This window comes from Acipenser ruthenus, chromosome 2 (assembly GCF_902713425.1).
Source record: "Acipenser ruthenus chromosome 2, fAciRut3.2 maternal haplotype, whole genome shotgun sequence".
In the NCBI taxonomy this organism is placed as follows: domain Eukaryota; kingdom Metazoa; phylum Chordata; class Actinopteri; order Acipenseriformes; family Acipenseridae; genus Acipenser; species Acipenser ruthenus.
In genome coordinates this window covers 107,206,720-107,233,778 of record NC_081190.1, presented here as the reverse complement: position 1 = coordinate 107,233,778, position 27,059 = coordinate 107,206,720, and the positions used below count along the sequence as shown (strand labels likewise).

Sequence of the window (27,059 nt, the reverse complement as noted above, 5' to 3'; positions counted from 1 at the left end):
ACCTCTTTCTTTACAAATTAAGCACTGGTCAGAACCAATGACTCGAAGTGACTCGAGCCAGATTGGTGACTCGACGAGCTTGGTATGTCAAAGATTTTCAAGGTGTCTTTATATCATCAGTGGCTAAAGTTATGGAACACCTGTTAATCTTGACTAACTAAGTCAATAATTGGTGCAATTAAGTAAATGAGAGCTTGGTTGAAACGAAAATCAGAAAACAATGTAGCTCTTCATAACCAGGGTTGCAGACCCCTCATCTGATCTAGATGATACAGAACTATTGCAGAAGCCATAGCTAATCCAGCGAGCCTCTCTAGTGCTGCCAGCATCAGGAATAGTGTGGTGAGTACAATGTGTCCCCGGATTTGGAATACAAAATACGGTCACCTTAAGTTACAGGATGTCCCTTCACCAGATAAACACTAAATGCAGAGTATTCTCCAAAAGAAACGTTTCACCATTCGCACTGCATTGTAGGATTTGTAGTTCTCTAAGCCTCTCCCTGCGTGGTGAGTGATGACGTCACACTGTTGTGTTTGTTGGTGCTGTGAGCGAACATGGCGGATACGGTGGGATCAGGGCTGGAAGAGGGAAAGGAGATGGGGACAGAGACCGAGGACAAGGAGAAAGAGAAACAAAAAACGAGACACACTATCAGGACAGTGTCGGAGAAACTGAGCAGCACCCCAGAGATCACTGAAACCCTGGGCTTTTATGAGAGGAAGGTAAACCGGGAGAGGAAAAGAAGCCTGTCAGGTACGACTGAGCGCACACTGACTCTCGGTACTTGAGCACATACACCGAGAGAAACTGATACCGGTACTAAAAAGATTGACATACAAAATAAATAAATAAATAAATAATAAGTTCGGATACCTTTCTTATGCGCATGCATTTTCTAAATACGTTAAACCTCGGCGTCAGGTACACTGTTTTCTGTTCGCTTTTGCTTGTTGTCTCAAGTGAAGAACTATGATGTATCGTCACAAACGTGCAACATTATAATATTTACATGTTTAAAATCAGAGAAAGGTAATTTATCACATATGTCAGCCTTCACAGGTTTTCTATTTTTGCACCTGCAGAATTAGACTTGAATAAACTTAGACAAGTATTACAACTGTCATTACTTAGCTAGTGTACTATCAGGTTGAACTGGTCGCTCGCGTAATGCACTGCCTTGCACACAGTTTATGGTGTTTATTTAAGCACCGTACTGTGCTTTCTGTGATATCATATCAACAAAGATAACGTTTAGAGACTGTCTTGCAAATATAAGTAAACTTTGTTCTGTTTAGTGCCAGAGTTTCACTTTGGCTTTTTAGAAGTACAATAATAATAACCAATATTTCACCTCTTCCACAAATGCTTCATCATGATTTAAAGCATCCAAATGAGTAAATAGAATTGTTTGACCCCTTGTTCACGAAGTTGAAACGTTGGGTCCGTTTCTCAGGTGTTGTGTAAGTATTGTTTTTTTTTATAAACATTCCATAAGTAAAACATTTATTTCAAAAAATGTATAATGGATTTCTAACCCTCGATTAAACCAACTTGTTTTAACCTTCGACCTGAACACTTTTTGCTTTTTAATTAGATAAGGGGTTTTCAACTTTTTTTTTAAAACTTTACCGCGTTTTTTTAGCTAAAGTACCCTTTACAATTTTCGCTCTACTGAATGGTACCACAGTTGCAATAAAAGGCAGAATAATCTGATTAACAATTGATTTCTCGTTTATTTCATACTAGCTGAAGTACCCGGCGTTGCCCGGGGAAATTCAATATTTCAATATTATAATATTTAATGCATGTTAACGTTATGGTTTCCTATAAGTTACCGATCTTGGGTGTCGCACAATGCGCTCGGATTATTATTTTTTGGGGTTTTTGCCATTTTTAAATTTTTTAAAATGTGTGTTATTTTTATTTATTTATTTTGGTTTTGTGGGTTTCTTTAATTTGAGATACACGGCTACTGTAGTGATCCAGCAATGGGGTTACTAAATAAACCCGGGGGTCAAAATTCTGACAAACTGCTGGTTTAGACAGAATACCAAACAGTAGGCGTAATTCTTAAAACTTCGTTGCATGTCTTTGGATGCACAGAATTAAATACCGTATTTCGAAATCTCTTTGGAAATACTGGAATTCACTTTGTATTTGGCAAAATTATAAGTAATACAAAATAGTCTGCATCAAATGTTTATCACATTACCATTACTTTCCACACCAGCATGTCTGTGTGCCATTTATCACCCTCATGAAAAAAAATTAAAATAACGAACAACTTTTTTTTTTTTTTTATCCAGCAAAAACGTGACTCAACTTTCTGCCGCTTTGCACTTTTTCAGTAGACTGGTGTTTTTTCTTTTGCAAGAAATGTATCCATTTCAAACACTGAAAACAAATTCAACCAGAAGCTATTGCTAAATGCAACCATGCCTAATAAATAAAACAAAAACCGTCAAAGTATGAGTATTGTGATATGTTATGTATGTTTACTGGAGCATTTATACTTAGCACTTGCAGTATTAGACATAAAAGTATTAAAACTACTGGCTGTAGCTAGTGTGTCATGTTTGAACTGGTCACTTGCGCACTGTCCGGCAGTGTCTTGTTGACCCAGATTATTGGTGTTCATTTAAGCACCATAGTGATTCTGTGATTATCATCTCAACAAAGATAATATTTAGAGACTATAGCCCCTTTCACACTGGCCTGCTCTGCCCGGGGCAGGACCTGGTGTCATGCGGGTTGGCTACTAGGGATGTGCTTTTTTACAAACGTTTAAGTGCTGTGCAGTGTTAGCGTTTAAAGACTTAAACCATATCTACAAACACACACACTCTTTATGTTACATTCTGATGTATACCGACAGCCCTGGTTAGTATTTCCTAAGCAAAGAAACCCTAAATAAGCAAATAATGTTTTAACATCGAAAGACTTAACTACAAAGTAAAAAATAAAATAAAAACCCATACACACTAAAGTATATATTGAAGTGTTTATATTTCAATGTCCTATTCAATCAAACAATTGTTGTAATTATAGTTGTCAGGGGAGATAGAACTATATACATATTCAACCATTGGCGACTCATGGCTTGAAAAACTGGGGGGGCACAACCCCCCCAAAAAAAACGTGCTCAAACCCGATGCCCGATTTTAACCATTTTTATGTAAACATTAAGCTAGCTTTCTAACATTACCACATTATCATCACAAACAGTTCTACGCCAGATTGTCACAAGAGAGCTGCAAACAACACTTAACAGGCAAGAGTCTCTTATCGACAGACAGCTACACCTGCACTAACCTGAGCGTTTGAAATGGAAGGATCGTCACACTCTTGTGCTGTTCGTAACATTCTGAACTACAGAAGAGTCAAATTCGGTTTCTGTTGATGTCTCTGGTGTTGGAGGTTTAGCTTTTTTGTTGTAGAAAAACTCCAAACGTAGCTGTCTTTTTGCCATTTTAACAGGGCTCAAATTCACTCCGTTTTAGCACATATTTTCGCTGACTGAAAAAGTGAAAGTCTCACACGAGAACAAATATAACGGTGAAGGGTCTTAGACACTCTTTGGTTATGTTATTATGTTTTGAAAGTTTGAAATAAACTGCGCATTTTTAAATAATAAACCCTGACAACAGTGGCGTAGCCACGATTTTTTTTCGGGAGAGGGTGACAATGGTAACTTTTTTAAGGTGAATAGTCACAGTGGTGAAATTGGCAACCTGATTTCTTATTAGTGCATTGACGTTTTATTTTCGAAAAATAAATAACTTTTTTTTTTTTTAACAGAAGATCCAATAACCAAATACACTGTTGTGCAAAAAAAAAAAAAGATTCAGTTTATAAACTTCCGATTAAAAACAAAAAAAGGAAATACAAAGCAAAGGACTTGAACTTTTAACATGCGCATCAGATTTCAATTTCACATTATGATAATAAATAACTATATATAATTTCATTCGTACTTATGGTTGTTCATTTCACATTTGGTGTTCAAAGCAAAGCAAACCATTTTATTTAATTTCACAAATCCTGACTAATGTAATTACTCTTTGACTGACGCAGGACTGCCGATGGTACCTAATCTTCTGGAGGTTCGGGGGAGGAGGGACTTGTGCACACAGTTGCATTAACTACATTGTATAACTACAGCGCCTTTAAAAACAAAAAAAAATGTACAAACAGCTGATCCAACAAAAAACTTGGGTTGATTGACAGCAAATCCAACCACTCATTTTTTTTTTTTGGTATCACACTGCACTGACATTCGCTAGTTGAGCTGACGGACACGCTGTAGCCTAAACAAATAATCAGAACGAAAACAAGTAGGTAACCGAACTCAAGAATTGAAACAGTTTTGCCGGTTTTCTCTCAGCAGCGTCCAGAACTGTTTTCATTCTAATTTATTTCTTTAGCTATTCAATTAATAATAGGTTGTACATTTACCACTCCATCTCCAAGACCTGGATGGACTTGGTTACCGTCCCTTGATGAAGCTGGCTGCACAATCCGTGAAAAATGATAATCTTATTAGTAGGCTGGCTGCTGGAGAGGTCAGCTGGCAATAAGATATGTCATGAGGCGAGTGCATTCTATGTAAATACATAGGCTACTCATTACATAGTAGATGTCCTCTACCACATCTATGTGTGTAGTAGCTAGGCTACATAGCATATACAGTAATCATAGCCTATATGTTTCATGCATCTGTGTTTGGGGTTGAGCAAGTACAGCTTGCTTATGTATTCTCATTGGTTGATAGCAACGCGGTAAATAAAAAGTTCGCTCCGTGAACGAAAAGAAAAATCAGCGCTGCCCGTGCTGCGTCTGCTCCGCGTCCTGTGTGTACACACAGCCTGTGTGTACACACAGGTAGACTATAATGGGAAGCGAAAAATATAACAATATTTCAATTTCTTACACATGTTTAAGTGTAAACGATCCTAACACAGTGGCTAAGCCACTGCCCGCAGAAATCTGGGGGGGCACGTGACCAGGCGTGCCCCCCCTATGCGTCGCCACTGTATTCAACCCATTTCCGGATGGTATGTTTTTAGAATAGTTTGTTTCTTAAAGGTTCATTTAACAAAAATCTGTTCTGTTAAGTGTCAGTGTCAAAGAGTTTCACTTTGGCTCTAAAATGTTTAGAAGTGCAATCATAATGAATATTCCACCTCTACCACAAATGCTTCATCATGATATAAAGCCATTTTGACATACAGTGCCTATAGGAAGTATTCACCCCCCTTGGAAGTTTTCACAGTTTGTTGTGTTACAACCTGAAATCTTGATGCATTTAAATGGGATTTTTTTTCCTTCCTTTGATTTACACAACCTACTCAACACTTTCAATGTGTGAAAAAATGGGGGTGGAGGGTGAAAAAACAAATCAATTAAAAATAAAAACCTGAAAAGTCTTCATTAGATAAGTATTCACCCCCTTTGCTATGACACTCCTAAATAAACTCAGGTGCAACCAGTTGCCTTCAGAATTCACACAATAAGTTAAATGGGGTCCATCTGTGTGCAATAAAAATGGTTCACATGATTTCAGATTAAATACACCTGTCTCTGTAAGGTCCCACAGTTGGGTAGTGCATTCAAAGCACAGATACTACCATGAAGACCAAGGAGCTTTCAAAACAAATCTGGGATAAAGTTATGGAAAGGCACAGATCAGGGAGGGGTATAAAAAGATTTCAAGGGCATTGAATATCCCTTGGAGCACAGTGAAGTCGATCATTAAGAAGTGGAAGGTATACGGCACAACCCAGAATTTGCTTAGAGCAGACCGTCCTCCCAAACTGAGCAGCCAGGTAAGAAGGGCATTGGTCAGAGAAGCCAGCAAGAGGCCAATGACAACTCTGAAAGACCTACAGCGTTCCATGGCTGAGATGGGAGAAACTGTCCATGTGTCAACAATAGCTGAGGTACTCCACAAATCTGGCCTGTATGGAAGAGTGGCAAGAAGGAAGCCATTTCTGAAAAAAGCCCATGTAAAATCCTGCTTGGAATTTGCAAAAAGGCATGTGGGAGACTCTGAAAAGTTGGCTAAAGATTCTGTGGTCCGATGAAACAAAAATTGAACTATTTGGCCTAAATGCAAAGCGTTATGTCTGGCACAAACCCAACACAGCACATCACCCAGGTAACACCATCCCTACTGTAAAGCATGGTGGTGGCAGCATCATGCTATGGGGATGCTTTTCATTGGCAGGGACTAGGAAGCTTGTCAGGGTAGAGGGCAAGATGGATGGAGCTAAATACAGGCAAATCCTTGAGGAAAACCTGCTTCAGTCTGCAAAAGACCTAAGACTGGGATGGAGATTCACCTTTCAGAAGGACAATGACCCCAAGCACACAGCCAAAGCGACACACGAGTGGCTTATAAACAAGAAAGTGAATGTCCTAGAGTGGCCCAGTCAAAGCCCGGACTTGAATCCAATTGGGAATCTGTGGCAAGACTTGAAGATTGCTGTCCACCAGCGATCCCCTTCCAACTTGACAGAGCTTGAACAATTTTGCCAAGAACAATGGGTGAATATTGCATGATCCAGATGTGCAAACCTGGTAGAGACTTACCCCAAGACTCACAGCTGTAATTGCTGCCAAAGTTGGTTTTACCAAGTATTGACTCACGGGGGTGAATACTTATCTAACCAAGACATTTCAGTTTTTTTATTTTTCATTAACTGTTGTTTCACAGTAAAAATTATCTTGCCTCATCAAAGTGTTGAGTAGGTTGTGTAAATCAAAGGAAAAAATCCCATTTAAATGCATCAAGATTTCAGGTTGTAACACAACAATCTGTGAAAACGTCCAAGGGGGGTGAATACTTACTATAGGCACTGTATGTACAAAAGATGTAATGTCTGCACCCATCCCTACATATTATTTGCTGACATTGACAAAGGCAAAAGAAAGATGTTTTGCTACAGTAAATATATTGACTGGTGCTGCATTTACATTTTGCATTTGGTTGTGTATTGCATAGTAAATGCATACTTTACTCGGGTAGGATCATTTCTCAAGGATCCTGGCTACGATCATAATGGTCATCATTATTCATATGTATTGAAATACAGTAATGTACAAAGTTGAGGTGAGTTACTGTCACAAAGACGGCCAGAGTGGGTGGCGTCAGACCGGAAGTAGGAAGGAATTCAAACAAAGACAGTGGTTGTGATGATGAGCTGAGTGCAATGGCTGCACTCAGCGTTTATTAACAAAATAAAAAGGTTTAACAGTACAAAAACAGGACACGGCACTTGACGCCAAAATAAACAGACAGACAAAACGACTAGACACTAACTCACAGGTGAAACGGAGACGAACAAACACGGTGAGAATACACTTATTATATTTATAATTACGCTGACGATTTTACTCCTTCTCTCTCACCCGTTCTCCACTCTCTGAACACCTAACCACGACTGAGTGAAAATGTGCATCTATATATACTGTTGTGCTGGGATTCAATTACTAATTAATCATTCACTTGAATCCCAGCACGTGAATTAATTCTGTGCAACCCCGTGCTCACATATTACATTTAACCAGCACGTGAAGTGATTTGTGCTCTCCTCGTGCCTAAATACAAATCTACACTTTAAATATACGTGAAACACAGACCCGTTTATATCCCGTGTACCAATCTATACACCAACATTAACACACACACGCACGCAACATACAACACAGATCACACAAATGCACACAGGGGCGGGGCGCTTTGCCACATATACCCCCCCTTGTGCGCAGCACACATGGCCTCAATGGCCACCTCCCCCCTTAAAAATCCAGCAGTCCAGGACAAAGTCTCGGGCTGGGAAGGGAGGCTTCAGTGGGCCCATGGCTGGCCATGCTGTCAGCACCCCTGCCGGTAGTGGCACGGCTGACAGCCTGTTGGTCCCGTCCTGCAGCGAAAAAGCTGCGGGGGCAGGTGGTCCCCCGACCTCCCCCTTCTTCGTAGCCGGCAGCTCCCTCCTGTGGGGCTCCGGCCACAAGAACTCCTGCAGCGAAACTGCTGCTGGGGAAAGTGGTCTCCAGACCTCGTCCCCCTTCTTTGTAGCCGGTAGCTCCCTTTGGTGGGGCTCCGACCACAGTACTGCCGGCAGCGAAGAAGCTGCAGTGGGAGCAGGTCTCCGGACCTCCCCCACGATCTCCGGCAGCGAAACTGCTGCAGTGGGAGCAGGTCTCCGGACCTCCCCCACGATCTCCGGCAGAGAAACTGCTGCAGTGGGAGCAGGTCTCCGGACCTCCCCCACGATCTCCGGCAGCGAAACTGCTGCAGTGGGAGCAGGTCTCCTGACCTCCCCCACTTTCTTCGTGGCCGACAACTCCCCTTGGTGGGGTTCCGGCCACAGTACTTCCTGCTGCGATGCGGAGCAACTAGCAGCCCCAAGCAATGCGGCACGGCTGGCAGCCCCAGGCGAGGGTGAAGCGTGGCAGGGAGTCAGGACCAGCCGGGATGCGGGTGTTGGCCCTCTTCTCGGCCTCTGCGACCAGGCGATTCTTACCCATGCTTCCCTCAGCAGCCTATGCAAGGGCTGCGGAGGGCCGCCAGCTTCACGCCCTGGTCTTTCTGGTGAAGGGAGAGGCAGCTCCTGCTTCTCTCCCCCTGATGGTGATGGAGGCAGAGGCAGCTCCCGCTCCTCTCCTCGTGATGGTGGGGAAAGTGATACCAGCAGGCATTCATCCTCTGCTGGTGGGGGAAGTGATACCAGCAGGCATTCATCCTCTGCTGTTGGGGTAAGTGATACCAGCAGGCATTCACCCTCTGCTGGTCGACAGGGACCCAGCAGGCATTCACCCTCTGCTGGTGGACATGGCGGAGGCAGAGGCAGCTCCTGCTGCTCTGCTCCTGCCGGTGGAGGTGGCGGAGGCAGAGGCAGCTCCTGCTGCTCTGCTCCTGCCAGTGGAGGTGGCGGAGGCAGAGACAGCTCCGGCTGCTCTGCTCCTGCCGGTGAAGGTGGGAGCAGCGTGTAGTCTCCTGGCGACGGAGGTGGGAGCAGCATGTCGTCTCCCCCTTTTTCAGGGGACTGGTGCTGCTCTGCCTCTCTTGCAGGGGACTGGTGCGGCTCTGCCTCGGAAGGGGAAACCAGCAGGCATTCTTCCTCTGCTGGTGGAGGTGGGACCAGCAGGCATTCTCCCTCTGCTGGCAGCTTGGTTCCTAGGGTTATGGAAGCCCCGACTTTCCTCTCTTTGGGCTGTGGACGCACCGACTCCTCCCTTTTGGGCTGTGGACGCACCGACTCCTCCCTTTTGGGCTGTGGACGCACCGACTCCTCCCTTTTGGGCTGTGGACGCACCGACTCCCCCCTCTTGGGCTGTGGACGTTCGGGCTCCCCCCACTCAGGCGTAGGACGTTCGGGCTCCTCCCACTCGGGCGTAGGACGTTCGAGCTCCTCCCACTCGGGCGTAGGACGCTCGGGCTCCTCCCACTCGGGCTGTGGACGCTCAGGCTCCTCCCACTCGGGCTGTGGACGCTCAGGCTCCTCCCACTCGGGCTGTGGACGCTCAGGCTCCTCCCACTCGGGCTGTGGACGCTCAGGCTCCTCCCACTTGGGCTGTGGACGCTCAGGCTCCTCCCACTTGGGCTGTGGACGCTCAGGCTCCTCCCACTTGGGCTGTGGACGCTCAGGCTCCTCCTCATAACTGCGGAAGGGACAGTTGGCGAACAGATGATCCTGGTCGCAGAGGAGGCACCCCGGCGTTGGCTTGTTAGATCGCCGTGGATGTCTGGCCCTTAGGCGGCACTCCTCCTCCCTGTCCTTCACCTCTTTATCCTCCTTCCATCCCATTTTATTTATTTATATATATATTTTTTTGTAATCCAACACTTTTTTTTTTTTTTTTTTTCAAAAAAATGCGGTTCCTGCTCTGGCCTGAGTCCTGGAGGCGCTGTCGATCCCATGCAGGACACCACGTGTCACAAAGACGTCCGGAGTGGGTGGCGTCAGACCAGATGGAGGAAATAAATAAACAGAGAGATGGGGTTTTGGTGAGGCTGAACGCGTGATCGCGTTCAGCATTTAATAAACAGAACAGAAAATAAAAGGTTGGAACAGACAAAAACACTGGACACGGCACTTGACGCCAAAATAAACAGACAGACAAAACGACTAGACACTAACTCACAGGTGAAACGGAGACGAACAAACACGGTGAGAATACACTTATTATATTTATAATTACGCTGACGATTTTACTCCTTCTCTCTCACTGAAGTGATTTGTGCTCTCCTCGTGCCTAAATACAAATCTACACTTTAAATATACGTGAAACACAGACCCGTTTATATCCCGTGTACCAATCTATACACCAACATTAACACACACACGCACGCAACATACAACACAGATCACACAAATGCACACAGGGGCGGGGCGCTTTGCCACAGTTACACATAACAATACCCCTGAGACTCATTTTGTACTGTAATACCCAGTTTAATTCAGCCCTCACTCAGCCACATTTTATTCCGCATACAGCAGTATAAATATTGATTTAATCCCTCCAGCTGGTAAGATTCTCAGACTGTGAGGGTTTCGTGTATATTGTTTTACATATACTAACTCACATACTTTAAAACCATTACAAAAGACCAATGTGAAAATATACAGAAGTTCTGTCAAAATGTGTGTGAATAATTGGTTCAGGCTTGGAAATTTTCAGTCACAGTTCAGTCATTGCATGGGCAAAATTTGGGTATCACTGCTTGGATTCAAATTAGTGTAGTGAGAATATATATATATATATATATATATATATATATATATATATATATATTACAGTGCCTTGCAAAAGTATTCAGACCCCTGACCAATTCTGTCATATTACTGAATTACAAATGGTACATTGAAATTTCGTTCTGTTTGATATTTTATTTTAAAACGCTGAAACTCAAAATCAATTATTGTAAGGTGACATTGGTTTTATGTTGGGAATTATTTTTAAGAAAAATAAAATACTGAAATATCTTGCTTGCATAAGTATTCAACCCGCACACATTAATATTTGGTAGAGCCACCTTTTGCTGCAATAAGTCTTTTGGGGTAAGTATGTACCAGCTTTGCACACAGTGTCGGAGTGATTTTGGCCCATTCTTCTTGGCAGATTTGCTCCAGGTTGTTCAGGTTGGTTGGACGACGCTTGTGGACCGCAATTTTCAAATAGTGCCACAGATTCTCAATGGGATTGAGGTCAGGACTTTGACTGGGCCACTGTAGGACATTCACCTTTTTGTTCTTGAGCCACTCCAATGTTGCTTTGGCCTTGTGCTTGGGATCATTGTCCTGCTGAAAGGTGAATTTCCTCCCAAGCTTCAGTTTTTTAGTGGACTGAAGCAGGTTCTCTTGCAGTATTTCCCTGTATTTTGCTCCATCCATTCTTCCTTCAATTTTAACAAGATGCCCAGTCCCTGCTGATGCGAAGCATCCCCACAGCATGATGCTGCCATCACCATACTTCACTGTAGGGATGGTGTGTCTTGAGGCATGGGCAGTGTTAGGTTTGCGCCACACATAGCGCTTTGAGTTTTGGCCAAAAAGCTCTATCTTGGTCTCCTCTGACCACAAAACCTTTTCCCACATCGCAGCTGGGTCACTCTCATGCTTTCTGGCAAACTCCAGACGTGCTTTCAGATGATACTTTTTGAGTAACGGCTTCTTTCTTGCCACCCTCCCATACAGGCCAGTGTTATGCAGAGCTCTTGATATGGTTGACTGGTGCACCATTACTCCACTCCCAGCCACTGGACTCTGTAGCTCCTTCAAAGTGATTGTTGGCCTCTCTGTGGCTTCTCTCACAAATCTCCTTCTTGTTTGAGCGCTGAGTTTTGATGGACGGCCTTTTCTTGGCAGTGCCTGGGTGGTGTGATGCAGCTTCCACTTCCTGATTATTGATCCAACTGTGCTCACTGGGATATCCAAACACTTTATTTTGTACCCTTTCCCTAATCTATGCATTTGTATTACTTTATCTCTAACTTCTGTAGAATGCTCTTTGGTCTTCATTTTCCTTCAGATTCAGAGCCTGACCAATGATCCTTCAACAGTGGGGTTTTTATCCAGAAAATGTGACAGCAACTTTATTATTATTATTATTATTATTATTATTATTATATATTTCTTAGCAGACACCCTTATCCAGGGCGACTTACAATTGTTACAAGATATCACATTATTTTTACATACAATTACCCATTTATACAGTTGGGTTTTTACTGGAGCAATCTAGGTGAAGTACCTTGCTCAAGGGTACAGCAGCAGTGTCCCCCACTGGGGATTGAACCCACGACCCTCCGGTCAAGAGTCCAGAGCCCTAACCACTACTCCACACTGCTGCCCTTTAATGGTTCACAGGTGGAGGCCAATGGTAAGGTAATTGTGTCCTCGTTAGGGCAATTTCTTTCATCGGTGTAAACTGGGAGTTTCCACAGCAAGATATTTCAGTTTTTTATTTTTCCTAAAAATATTTCCCAACATAAAACCAATGTCACCTTACAATAATTGATTTTGAGTTTCAGTGTTTTAAAATAAAATATCAAACAGAACAAAATTTCAATGTACCATTTGTAATTCAGTATTATGAGAGAATTGGTCAGGGGTCGGAATACTTTTACAAGGCACTATATATATATATATATATATAATATATATATATATATATATATATATAATATAATAGAATTTTTTTTATATATATATATATATATATATAAAAAAAATTCTTTTTTCTTGTGTGACTGTGTACAAACATGTTTACAAGGTTAAAGTCTGATAGTGAGAATGCAAAGTTTATCCAAAGTGGTTCTATTGTAACAGTTTCAGATCTATATTACAAAATTTATAAACCTTTGCCTTCCTTTCCACTTCGTATAAAACATGAAAATTTATGTTTTTATTGAGTATTATTTTTAGTTTGTCCTCATCTGCTTGTGTCACTAACCAAATAGTAGAACCTGGAGTGGCTATAACTACTAAGCAAAAAACAAGTTGTTTCCATGCCTATATGTATGTGAACTAAGGGGTTGATTGGATCAACATATACCCCACTGGTATAAGCCACAGCTGCATTTGTTAAGAGCATTTTACAGCACTAGGAAACCCCCTGGATTGCATCAACAGCCTATCCTATGCAATCCAAGGATATTCCCAGGTGCTGTAAAATGTGCAAAACAATTAATGGGTGGCTTATACTAGTGAGTTATAGGCTGATCAAATCACCCCCTAAATATGCCCACTGATGAAGCATCCCTGTAAGGGGAGCTTGTGTAAATCAACATGCCTACATCTAAAGGCATCCTTCACGTAGGCCTTGTACACACACGCCTAAAGGCTGTGTGGTCCAGTGGTTAAAGAAATGGGCTTGTAACCAGGAGGTCCCCGTTTCAAATCCCACCTCAGCCACTGACTCATTGTGTGACCCTGAGCAAGTCACTTAACATCCTTGTGCTCCGTCTTTCGGTTGAGACGTAGTTGTAAGTGACTCTGCAGCTGATGCATAGTTCACACACCCTAGTCTCTGTAAGTCGCCTTGGATAAAGGTGTCTGCTAAATAAACAAATAATAATAATAAATGTGGTTGCGAGTTCACATTTTGCTCTTATTACGGTTTAAGTACACACAAAGTTTGGTTGCAAAAGGCAGTGACAACCGCACTAGTTAATACTGTTCGGAACAAGTAGCGAGTTCTGTTATTAATTCAGTTCAGTTAGTTGATGCATACTTCAGTAATACTCAAAGAAATGAAATAAGTTATTTACAAGCCGCTAACCAAAATCCTGCAACAGTCTCTTAACACAAGTTGTACCGACAGACTGGAAAATTGCAAACGCAATACTGATCCACAAAAGGGAGACAAAACTGAACCAGGTAACTACAGACCAATAAGCCTGACTTCTATTATATGTAAACTTATGGAAACTTTAATAAAATCCAAAATGGAAAATTATCTATATGGTAACAGTATCCTGATAGACAGTCAGCATGGTTTTAGGAAAGGGAGATCGTGTCTAACTAACCCGCTTGATTTTTTTGAGGATGCAACGTCGACACTGGATAATTGTAAAGCATACAACATGGTTTATTTAGATTTCAAGAAAGCTTTTGACAAAGTCCCGCATAAAAGATTAATTCTCAAACTGAACGCAGTAGGGATTCAAGGAAATGCATGCACATGGATTAGGGTGGTTAACATGTAGAAAACAGAAAGTACTGATTAGAGGAGAAACCTCAAAATGGAGCGAGGTAAGCAGTGGAGTACCACAGGGATCAGTATTAGGTAATCTGCTCTTCCTAATCTATATTAATGACTTAGATTCTGGTATAGTAAGCAAAGTTGTTAAATTTGCAGACGACACAAAAATAGGAGGAGTGGCAAACACCGTTGCAGCAGCAAATGTCATTCAAAATGATCTAGACAGCACTGGGCAGACACATGGTAAATGACATTTAATAGAGAAAAGTGTAAGGTACTGCATGCAGGCAATAAAAATGTGCATTATAAATACCATATGGGAGATACTGAAATTGAAGGAATCTATGAAAAAGACCTAGGAGTTTATGTTGACTCAGAAATGTCTTCATCTAGACAATGTGGGGAAGCTATAAAAAGGCCAACAAAATGCTCTGATATATAGTGAAAAGTGTTGAATTTAAATCAAGGGAAGTAATGTTAAAACTTTACAATGCATTAGTAAAACCTCTTCTAGAATATTGTGTTCAGTTCTGGTCACCTCGCTACAAAAAGGATATTATTGCTCTCAAAAGATTGCAAAGAAGAACAGCGACCAGAATTATTCCGGGTTTAAAAGGCATGTTGTCTGCGGACAGGCTAAAAGTCTTGAACAACGAATGCAGCGATCTGATTCAAGCATTCAGAATTCTAAAAGGTATTGACAATGTCGACCCAAGGGACTTTTTCGACCTGAAAAAAGAAACAAGGACCAGGGGTCACAAATGGAGATTAGATAAAGGATTCGATGGTAGATCCTCTGGAATGAGCTCCAGCTCATCCAGAACTCCTTGCTTCTCCCACGCTACTCCACTGCTCCGCTCACTCCACTGGCTGCCGATCACTGCTCAGATCCAGTTCAAGACTCTTGTACTCGCCTACTTGTCTTGCCCACACTGCACCCAGCTACCTGCAGACCCTCATCTCTCTGCTCCGTCTGCACTAGAAGACTGGCTATACCTCCTCTACGCTCCCCTGACTCCAGAGCCCGTTCCTTCTCCACCCTCGCCCCACAGTGGTGGAACGACCATGGATGTCAGGACTGCTCAGTCCCTGACCACCTTCCGATGCCTCGTCAAAACACACCTCTTCAGACAACACCTGTAAAACTCAACTCTTCTGGACGATTTAGCACTCTGCCTTTTAATGCACTTTAACTTGCACTGATCTGCTCCCAATTTTACTGTATTTAATCCTGTACTTACCCATTCTCTAGTATTTTGTATTTCATTTGCACTTGAATGTAACCCTGATGTAACTATCAACACTGTTATCTGCTCTTGAACTGCCCTGTACTATTTTACTGTAAAGTGACAACATTCCTGCTGACCCGGGTATATTATGTACATTGGAAAAGGTTGGGAACCACTGTCTTAGAGTATGGTACTGGGGATGCTTTGTTATTGTTTACAACATTTCTAGTTTCAATAGTGGACGTGATTTACTAATTACAATTTTTGGAGATCCACACATGCATTACAAAAAAAAAGCAACATACTGAATTATCTTTAAGACAAACCGATCTTTTTTCTTCACCCTCAGGGTTGGAATCATTCCAGGACTTTTTTTCATATTTTCATAACCGGTGCTTTTGTAATATAGTGCTCCAGTTTGAGAGCTGACACAAATGTTTTATTTCCACCTAAGGCCATGGTTTGATTTTAATTGGATCTTTTCATTTCATGTTTTTATAAATTAATTTGTCAGCCTATATTTTATAAGTCCCATATAAAATCTAATTGTAGTACCAGTCTACCACAAAAAAAAAAAATCAGTAAAATGAAAATTGTACTTCTCAAATCAAGCTGTACATACCTCCAGGAACAGACAACTGTTTCAGAAAAAGCGGTTGTCATTTGAAGTGATTTGGTGTTTTAATGAAGTTGTTGACTTTGTTGTATGTAGTTTTTATTATTACTGTACTGTAATTAATTTAAGTAAATAGAGCAAGAAACTTAATTCCAGGAGCCTACAGTACATTTTTACAGTGACTATCACTTTTTTAGGTCTCATGTTTCTATATAAACGACAAAGTTTATTGTAGATAATTTCACTTTTTTTTAATAGAATTTTTTAATATTGAAGAAAATGTATGTTTGTAGATATTTCAATGCTGTAGTTCCGCCCGCTTCTCTGCATTCTGTTTCAGGCAGTCATATAAGGGAACATAGTCAACATCAGGCCAGTAGACATTTGTTTCGTGTGAATGGACAATGCACATGAAACTTGGCAAGGAAAGTTTGTGAAAATGTCCCAAAAAAAGTTCTCAGTATTTTACCGTGAAAGTCTCAATTTCTTGTGTGATTTCAGGAAATGCTCGTGAAATCTACGCCCAGTCACATGTAAACACGAGTTTCTCGTGAAGATGTTAATTAGCTTGTTCAGTCCAAGCTGCTATAAAAGTCACATGGGAATACATAAGTTATCATGGTCCAAAGATGGCAGCAGGGGAATTAATGTTTTGTTTATAGTATTTCCTTTATCAGATTGATGTTGCAGATAACCCCGCTTTTTTCTTCGTCTTCCCTAGAACTTTGCATAATGCTAATCATACACGGATCTAAATGTTTTTATAACATGTCTTTTATAGATTGTATTTACCAAGTTTCTATTTAAAACTATTACTAATAATGTAGGGTAGCAATGTGGAGTAGTGGTTAGGGCTCTGCACTCTTGACTGTAGGGTTGTGGGTTCAGTCCCAGGTGGGGGACACTGCTGCTGTACCCTTGAGCAAGGTACTTTAACTAGATTGCTCCTGTAAAAAAAAACTCATACAGGTACAGCACAAATGAGGATGCCATTTTTGCTATAAAGAGATACAAAATAAGCTAATGAAACAAAAATGTGATACAAAATAAAAGTAAACAGTCGGGTTACAAAAATATAGATAGCTGTGCATCTCTAATAGCAGGACCCTCTTCACATTGCTGTTGTGCATTTCTTGCTGGCAGTTGAGGTAGCTGTTACTCCTTTGCTTGCCTGAACACCTCCTTATGGTCCTGGCACAGATTGTGCAGGATACAGCAGGCTGTAATAATTTGGGGAACAAACGCATGGTTCACTTCAGTACGCTTCAGTAGTATCCGCCACCTCCCTTGCAATAGCCCAAACGCCTGTTCAACCACCACTCGGATTTGGCCCAGTTTATTATTAGTAAAGATCTAACCCCCGTCCAACAGATGATGTGTGAAAAGCAGTGTGGGCGACAGCAGGGGTGGTAGCGGTGAGCTGAGCTAAACAAAATAATTGGACACTACTGAATTGGGGAGAAAATAACAAAATAACGAATTGGCAACTACGAAATAAAAACAAAAAAAGCAGGCACTGTCCATCGGCAAAGCAGATCTTTAATCTGCTCATGTAAACAGTATTTTGGGGACTTTCACGGTTAACAGCAGGAGAATCTAACTGATCCGTCAGCATGGCTAATTTAAATCTGACCCCCCCTCCCCCTCTCCTTAATTTGCATAGCGTTCTGGGAAAAGTAGGCGTTCCAAAGGAAATGAGAGGCTTTACATGTAAACACAAAAAGGCACCACGTCCACGTTTATTTCACGAGACACAAATGCCTCGAGAAAAGTCAAACACTCGGGTAACGCGACCTATTGAGGATATGTCGGTTGATTTACAGAAAATCTTAAATGTTGACGACAACTGTATCTCATTTTCTTAACTCATCCAATATGCTTCTAACAGGAAGTATATGATGATCAGTTTTGCTAAATTATTTAGTTTTTTAATGGTTTATTTTATACAACAAAGGGTGACATTTCAGAAGTGAGGTAATGTTGTAGGACATTAATGCCTTTTAAACCACATGTAGAAAGTTGCCTTTAAATTCCAGATTGTAGCAATAAAGATGGTTATGGCTAGTGAAAAAGTAAACTAAATAAGTGACATTTAATCAGAGCTTTGATGCACATGTTAACTGGCGAAAGGATGATTTTAGATAGACTAAACCTAATGAGTTATTTTTTTAGGTTGCCTTTTTAATTGATTATCTTTTATGATTAAACTGCAGTGCCATTTAAATCACTGTAACTTCAATGGATAACAAACTTGATTCAAGTGTACAGTAAATAGAACAAAAACATGAAATGCTTATAAAATTGTTTTTAAAATCTTATATTGCAAGACCATTGTAAAATATATTAAAAAAACAGTATCAGTTATAAAAAGGGCTTGTGAACCTCTCTAATGTGTTCGGTGCCAGGTTATTCACCTGACTGGCAGTACTAACCTGGGTTGGAACTGAGCTGTGACCTTTTGGGTACACAGAGTAAATGTAAACCTAAAAAGTGATATTTGTCATAAAAATGGATAGTGTGCTTTTGGAATTAATTTGTTTGCTCTATTTACTTTATAGGATTTACAGTTACAATAGTCAAGATACAGTACAACTCAGAAATAGATTTTATAATTGCAGCTTATATAATCACCTTATATCACTACCATTTTGTGATCATGTGACTGTTTCGTATGACGGAAACCACATGCTTTGAGATATTACACGTAATTTAAAGTTCACTTTCAAATTTGGTACAGCACAAAAACCCAGTATTGTTTGATTTGCATATAGTCCAGTTTGATTATCAATTACGCAAATGTAAAGTTGGTGGTCATGTGGCAAAGGAGGCCAGTTTATTCTTTAGGAAAAGACTGAAGGCACTGACAATAACATGCTTTTACTGTAAATCGGAGACTTCAATGAAAAACAATTACATGAAAACTACACCACTCGGTATGACTGGACTGGTCCCATCCCATTATTTTACCTTTTATTTTGTTTTCAAGCTCAAGAACAGTCTGCAGAATGTTACATTATTATTTATTTTCTCCTAATATAGAATGCCACGAATGTGTTTGGAACAGTAACAATGGAAACAGCAATCCTGCATAATGCATAGTTTTCTATTTGTAGCGTTTTAACTGATTTGTCTTTTTTTTTTTAATGCAGATCTTTCGTTACTGAGGTTCATAAGTGCTGAGCTGACAAGGGGATACTTTCTGGAACACAATGAGGCAAAGTACACAGAACGGAGAGAAAGAGTTTACACATGTATGCGGATACCTAGAGAACTAGAGAAGGTATGTCATTGCTGGTTATCAGTTATTATTAGTATAGTGTCTTATGGTGAAGGCATGTTGAACATGATTTATATTGGTTCCCATGTTATAGATAGGGGTCTACCTAAATCGCGATTTCGTGGAAATCGTGAAATTGAGGGATCACCGCGAAATTCACCTCTTAGGGGCCAATGCATACAAACAAGTACAGAGAGGAAAAAAAAATAAACAAAACGAGTTAAATGAACTACTGCACAACGCAAGCGACGCAAACTACGTATCTTCCTTCTGTAGATAGCCCTTTTTTATTCCTTCGCCATCTCGTGTGCATTGCACTTAAGCAAAAAACAAACAAACAAAAAGTAACATTTACAAAATAAATTCTCCAAAGCAGTTAACATTCTTGTTTACTATTCAAATGACAAAGTTTTAATCCGCCTGTCAGTGCGTCTTTATTGCTTTTATGTGACCTGTACTGTGCAGTAGGGGGTGGGACAAAGTTGGCGCTGCATTGTTTTGATTTAGGTTGCTAAAATCTAGTTTTCAGCATTGGAGGTAAATTAGTAGAAATGGATGACAAAAAAAGCAAAGTATATTTCGGCTGAGGAAACTGTACAAGCAGACTGAGGTCATTGTTTTGCATATCTTAATGTGTCTTTGGCGAAAATACGATCGATCGCTATTTAGCTTCAGAATCACACATTAAACAAAAAGGCTACCACAGAGGCTGCTGAACATAATGTAAAATAAACAGCTTTCAGAAACCAAACTGGAAAGTCAGCCCAGACAAAAAGTATTCCTGTCTGCAAGTTAAATTAGTACTAAAACGATCCAGCACAACCACCTCGCTTCAACCTGCTGCTTACTTTTTCGCAGTTGGAATTTTAGACCCGAATAGCCACGTTCTCTTTGTTTTGACTCGGTACTAATAAAATAAATTATTGGATGGGACAAATAACATGACAACAAACATGCTGCGTGCTTATTAGCCAGATGCCCTTGTGTAACCGAGTTTTTGGGCTGTTTCTAATCGATTTCCACATCTGTATAACTTGGCAAAGCTTTGCTTTAACGTCCAACCAATTCAGTGGATGCAGAACGTGCAGTCTCGAGGTATGGGCAAGTCAACTGCAGGGGGATGTTGCATGCTTGCCTTTAACAAATGACAGCACTCTTTTTTAGTAAGGAAGCAAGTACCACTATTTTTAGGCTTTATAGTGTTCTGAAATACTGTCTACTTGGGTTTATTTAATGTTTAAACAGATCCGCAAAATGTCAGCGAAATCCTAAATTTATTCCGCAACATACCCGTGAAAAATACGTAAATTTACCAGGATTTAAGTAGACCCCTAGTTATAGACCAGGTATAAAAATAAAATTCATAGTAGAATTCGTACAAAGTTTTTGCATAAAAGTAAATCGCTTTGCACACTAATAAATCACAAAAAACAACTGTATATAGTGAAAAGAGGTGCCTCGATGTCGGCTTTATTAACATTAGTAAAGATAGTAATGCATTTCTGAGGAAAAGTTAAACTTGGACCAGACCCTCATTGATTAATTAATGAGTGATTCACATGTGTATACGCTATGTAAAGCTGTATGGGCCCTTCTTTCCTTGCCCAATATTATAACATGCTTATAGGGAAGCTGACATCTAGTTGGCTGTAGTAAAATATTGAAGAGTACACTAGACTGAAGTTGAACATAATGTTCCACGTTATTCTTGGCCTGTTACCAATTGGTGCCAAGTCTACCAAATCCATAAATGATGATTTCCATTACGTGACAGTAGATGTTAAAACTTCATGCTGATTTGAACTCAGCTCTCGCCAAGATAAGCACCAACTAACATAGCTTTACAGTAAACTAATGTGATCCATCTGCGTCTCCATCCATTTGTGTTTCCTTCCATATGATGATGTAGATATCCTTCTGCCTGGTGTTGATGGCTGAAGTGTAATGCTGGTTCCAGGGATCAGCTTATTTTGCCTCCCCAGCGCATCAGCACACACAACGGTTGCGATGCTGGCTCCGGGGATCAACCACAGCGCAGTCTCCCCAGCGCATCAGCATGACAACTGTCTGGACTGAGCTAAGTAGGGTACATCTCTGGGGTCTTCAAGTGGGCATCTTCTGTCGTTGGTGTTTCGTCGACTAGCCCACGACACCTCAAGAGGGCTCGACTGTGATTCTAGTGTCCCAGCATCACCCCCCTCCCCCACTCAACTCAACGCAGCTTACTTACCTGTACATCAGCATTTCTTTCTTTCTTTGTGCTTGAGCTCCCCAACCAGAATCTTTGTCTCAACCACAGCCAGTTGCTGCTCCTCTTAGCTGCTTCAGATAAGTTCTTCGCTGTGCAACGCAACTCTTGGCCACTGAATCCGGTGTCTCTGAGAAACCGGGTTGTAGAGTGTGCCACAAATCCTCGACAACCCACCTCCACTGGGTAAACCCGGACTCTCCATCCTCGCTGTTCCGCTTCAGCGGCTAGTTGAGCATACCGCAATTTCTTCCTCTCATACGCCTCATCTACAGCATCCTCCCATGGCACTGTTAACTCGAAGCTTAGTGATGGCAATCTCAGGTGGAAAGAAGCCAGCATTTTCCAGTCTCTAGCAGCTTCCAGTTGTCCTGCGCGAGGATTGGTTTTAACACCTTTTCTTGGTGGTTGCTCTCCTGGGCGGAAGAATGTTGTCTATAATGTTTTGATGGAACTGGTGGTAACTTATTGGTCATGTTACGCTTGTCTTCCAATGCTAATGCCAAACATCGCAGCACCTGGTCATGGCACCAAGTAAATCGTCCTCGGCTAAGACCCACCTTGCATCCTGTCAAAATGTGCCTTAATGTTGCTGGTGATGAAGACAAAGGACATGAGGGATCATCTTCTCCTACCCAGAGGTTTAGGTTCTATGGTGATGGGAGAACATCATATGTTGATCTGATGAGGAAACTAGTCCTGCTATGTTCCATTATCCATAGGATTTGCCAGCCGATCTTGCGTTGTTCCACACTCTCCCATCTCATCCATTCTCCCTACTTGGCCTGGGAAACGGCCTTTACGCACCTCATCCTCTCCTCCTGCTTCTGCACCTCGTTGACTACCAGCTTCTTCTGTTGAGCTGGGGTTGCCTTGTGCCATGTAGGAGGAGCTGAAGTGAGACCAAGACCCCCTTATCCATGCTGAACTTGCCCCATGATATCACTGATACGAAGGGCAGCCTTTGCATCTTCCATGGCTTTCTTTCCCACTTTCTTCCAGTTAACAACACAGGTGCTGCCTCCCTTACGCATTTGTTGCGTGACTCTGCTAATGTAATTTCCAGTTGGACCTTGGCGCACTTAAACTCCTCAGTTAGAGCGGAGACTGGTAGCTGCAGTATTCCTTTACCATTAAGTCCCACTCTGCTGAGGCAGCCTGGAACTCCCAACCATTTCCTGACGTATGAAGTGATTAAAGCTTCCAGCTTCTCTGCTGTTGTCAAAGAAACCTCGTACACAGTCAGTGGCCACAGCAGCCTTTGGCTGTAGACCAAACTGAAAGCACCAGAGTTTTATTTTACCCTATAAAGCGCTGCTGTTTATGCTCTTCAACCTTTGCACTGTTTGTTGTCTAACTTCTCCCACACAAACTGTGTTCTTTAGATCCCTGTCGTACCATCTCCCAAGAGTTTCCAGTGGCTTCTCAGACACTGTTGGTATTGCCTCACCATTACTGTAGAACCTTTTATCTACTACTTTACCTTTTAATTATAGAGATGCTCCTTGATTTAGTGGGCTTGAATTGCATTCGTGCCCATTCAATGTTATTGGTTAATTTGCCCAATAACCGATTAGTGCAGGCTACTGTTGTAGTCATGGTTGTCATGTCATCCATGTATGCTCGAAAAATTATGGTAGTCACATTCCAGAAGCCAAGCACTCTCCTACCCATTTCGATGCCCTAATAATTACTTCAATTGCCATGGTAAAAGCCAGTGGAGAAATGGTGCATCCTGCCATTATTCCGACTTCTAGGTATTGCCATGTAGTGCTGAATTCTAAATTGCAAATCTCCAAAGTAGGCTTTCACTAAATTTGTTATTGTCATCGGTACACTCAAAAAAATCAAAAGCTGCCCAAAGAAGTTCATGTGGCACTGAACCATATGCATTAGCCAAATCCAGGAATGTCACATGGAGCTCCTTTCTCTCCTTTTTAGCTGATTGAATTTGTTGCCAGATCACATTGATGTGTTCTAAGCATCCTGGGAAACCTGGAATGCCTGCTTTTTGTACTGAAGTGTCAATGAAGCAGTTCTTTAATAGGTAAGTTGGCAATCTCTGAGCAGTAATGCTGAAGAAAATCTTGCCTTCTACGTTTAATAGGGAAATCGGGTGAAACCGACTGATGGATGGAGAAGAGCAGAACAGAGTCAGAAGGAGGGACTCAATCTGTTACAAAGGGTCATTAAAGATAAACTTGCTTGTAGAATCTTTCTTTTGTTCTAAAGACTCCACCTGCTCGGTGCCATGCTCTTGGTACAACCTGTTTTTCCCGTGCCACTTTCAATTTCAATTTCCACAGGATTCGTAGAACTCCTGAAGCACTCTTGTACACTGTGTACAGAACTCCATTAGGCCCTGGAGATGATGAATCCCTTGCTTTTATCACAGCTTGCTCTACTTCTTTCCACTTAGGTGCACAGTCCTCCATTTGGTATTCTGGTGGATTGATAGGTGGGATGTCTGGAGGAATTGACATTGGCTCCTGCTTTTTGAATTTGTATGTGTTCCCTCCAAATATCTCTCCAGCTCAAACTTAGATGCTTTTAGTGTGCCATTCTTCTCACTGGTGTATAGTGTCTTTACAAATTTGAATGGGTCTTTATAAAAGTTAGTTCACGCACGCTCCTTCTTTTTATAGCGTTTCCGTAGCCGCTCAGCTTTGTGCAATGTTGCAAGCTTAACTTTTATGACTCTTTGTAACAGGTTGAGTCTCTCCTTCTGACTCTGTTCTGCTCTTCTCCATTGCTTCCTCAGTTGCCTCCTTTCTCTAAGCGTTCAATCTCCTGCTGCCATTAGACTTTCCAGGAATAGTTTGTACTTTTTTCCTTCCTTTTTTCAACTCCAAACCTCTCGCTGCCACATGTGTAGATGATGTCCCCAAATTTATCCAGCTTTTTTTCAACTGTTCCACTTAACCTTTCCAACGCAAAACAGAGCTCTGTGTTTACTGTGTCTCACGCAGTTTTCTCACAAGCTCTTGCCCATTTAACTCGAGGCTTGAGCCCATTAAGGTTCTTTTCACTCTTATGCTGGTTTGTCTGACCGGGTTCACAAGGATCATTAGGTTCATCACTAGCTGTATCTATACAAGTTATCTTCATGGTCTGTGGTTTGCTTCCTGTTGCTGGATTTCATTTGACTTCCTTCATAAGAAGTACTGATCAGTGCGAGGCCCTTCTGTCCCTTCTCCCTCAAGCATTTCATTCTCCCTTGATGAATCTTCAAACCCCTGACCGCTGTCGCCTTGCTCCAGCCGCAGACACAAACCTGGAGTTCCATGTCTTTGCTAACTGCAGATCTTGAACTTTTGTGCAGTACTCTCCATTCTCATATCCGTTTCCGTTCCTAAGTCGTTAACCGTGTTGTCCAACGTTGAGTCATCTTCCGCCCCCGCTCTCGCAGACTCTAGGGGTATTTTTCTCTTTAATTTCTTAGAAGCCTTGGGCGGGTGTTTCCAGCATCCTGTAAACACAGAGCTGGATACTGCCGACAAGGGTAGCTAAACCTTGCCAGCCCCAATGGGGTCTCTTTCCTCCTGTCGGCTGTCTGGATAAAAAGATTACATAAAATAATGGGAGGAAAAATATGGTGCAAAATACACGCATTCAACCAAACATTAAAAGCTGGTAACTGGCATTTTGCTGAGATGAAACTTTGCCATTTTACTTTTAGTTTTGGACCCGAATATGTCTTTTAAAATAATATAGATATTGTCCCAACACTATATTCAGTACACTACAGTATGTTCCAGTAAGTTTATATTCTTTATGACCTAGGATTTAGAGTTAAATTAAAAATAAATAAAAAATATGTGTGCTGTTACTAAATAATGTACTGTGTAAAATTGAACGAATTTTGGAATAAATCCAGTTTGAATTTAGGTTGCATTATGTAGCCGTTACAAACAGCTAGGCTTATTTAGATAGTTGGATCATTTCTTGTAATTAATCCGGCTGGCTTCTGGTGGAGCAATAAGGTGCCACATGGCTTTGCAGTCTTCTGCAGTCCCAGTATTGGGTGCACTGCACTGAAAACCACACAAAGCAACTTTGGAATGGAGAGCAGGGGTGCAAATTCAAGACAAGGCTGTTTTATTGTGCTTCAGTTAATACTGGAAGTAGAGAAGCCTCGCTACTGAAATGGGTACAGTAGCCTTGTATTTATCCTGGTAACCAAATTTCATATTCTTTTCTCCTTCAGTATTTGTAGTGGTACGTTGATGCTTCTCACTGTCTAGTTTAACCTTCACCACCCTGGTAAATACACTACTGTATTTGACCATGCCAGGTACAAACCAGGATTGTGTTGAGTGTTTTTTTTTGTTTTTTGTTTTTTTAAAACAAAATTTAAAGTGCATGGTTTATGAAAGATTAAAATAGTGCATGATAATGAGTGATTGAGTGTTACAAAAATGTTTTGTTTTTAGTATATTTTTATGCATTAAAGAAAACCACTATTTATCTCCAAATGGTTTGGCAGATTATTATTATTATTATTATTATTATTATTATTATTATTATTATTATTATTATTAGTGCAGGTTATTGAAAAGCATATTGAAAACATTGAGGCCTGGTTAAAGTTATATTTTCAAGTGCTGTAGGCCTTGTGTTTGTTTTTCTTTTTTGACACCAGCAGAGGGAGCCAGGGTCAATATAATAAACTGCATATAAAAATAAATGGTGCATTCCAACCACCTGCATTACCCATAGCTAAAGTATTGGTATCACCCTGCACTTTTAAGAGTGTCTGTTTTTTTTTTTTTTTAGAGCCATAGAAAGAAATAATGATTTATTTAATATTTATTCATATAATATGTTGGGCTGCAACGGCAGGCTTAGCGTGATTAATGGGTCTGTTCAGACCATTTATATTTGTTGCAATATAAGGTAGATTATACGATTTTAATAATTTTCCAATTGATTATTTGAATAAATGATTACACGTGCCCATCCCCAATTGTTTATAAAATCAAGAACATTTCAATAAATAAAACAATGATCCCATTTTGATAAAATCATTGGACCATTGAAAAGAAAATTGAGGTGCTGTTTTTAATGCGTTGTGCCAATATTGTGCAAGTAACTCAGTGTCTACTTGGATAACAAATTGTATATAGCAAAATAAAATAATTGTAAAAATTATCTTTTACAATACTGACAGTGGAAAATGTAACAAAACAGAACACTAGAACAACTTATGTTTTACATTTAAGCCCTTTTATTACATATTCTGTAACTATGGGACCACAGAGTTCAGAATAATGTTTAAGTACTGAATTGAACAGTCATTAATCGTTAGCAGAATAAACATTATTTTCCCTGGCAGGTGAAAAACAAGTCACCACTAATGCAGTTACCTATGTATTTATAGTTGATATGATTGTCATCTGATCATAAATATAATTAGCAGTTGGTTTATATAGGTTTTTAAAGAAACGTGTAGTACAAAATCCCCATCTCTCTGGT

General features: G+C 40.9%; 1 protein-coding gene across 1 annotated transcript in view; it reads left to right on the top strand.

The window, feature by feature from the left end:
- The first annotated feature begins 454 nt into the window (after positions 1-454).
- LOC117409494 (transmembrane anterior posterior transformation protein 1 homolog) overlaps positions 455-27,059 on the top strand; it is a 59,588-nt gene continuing 32,983 nt past the window's right edge. Inside the window, 2 exon segments of the mRNA XM_034015645.3 lie at positions 455-756; positions 19,209-19,339. Coding sequence (XP_033871536.3) covers positions 558-756; positions 19,209-19,339 — 330 coding nt within the window. The 5' untranslated portion in view covers positions 455-557.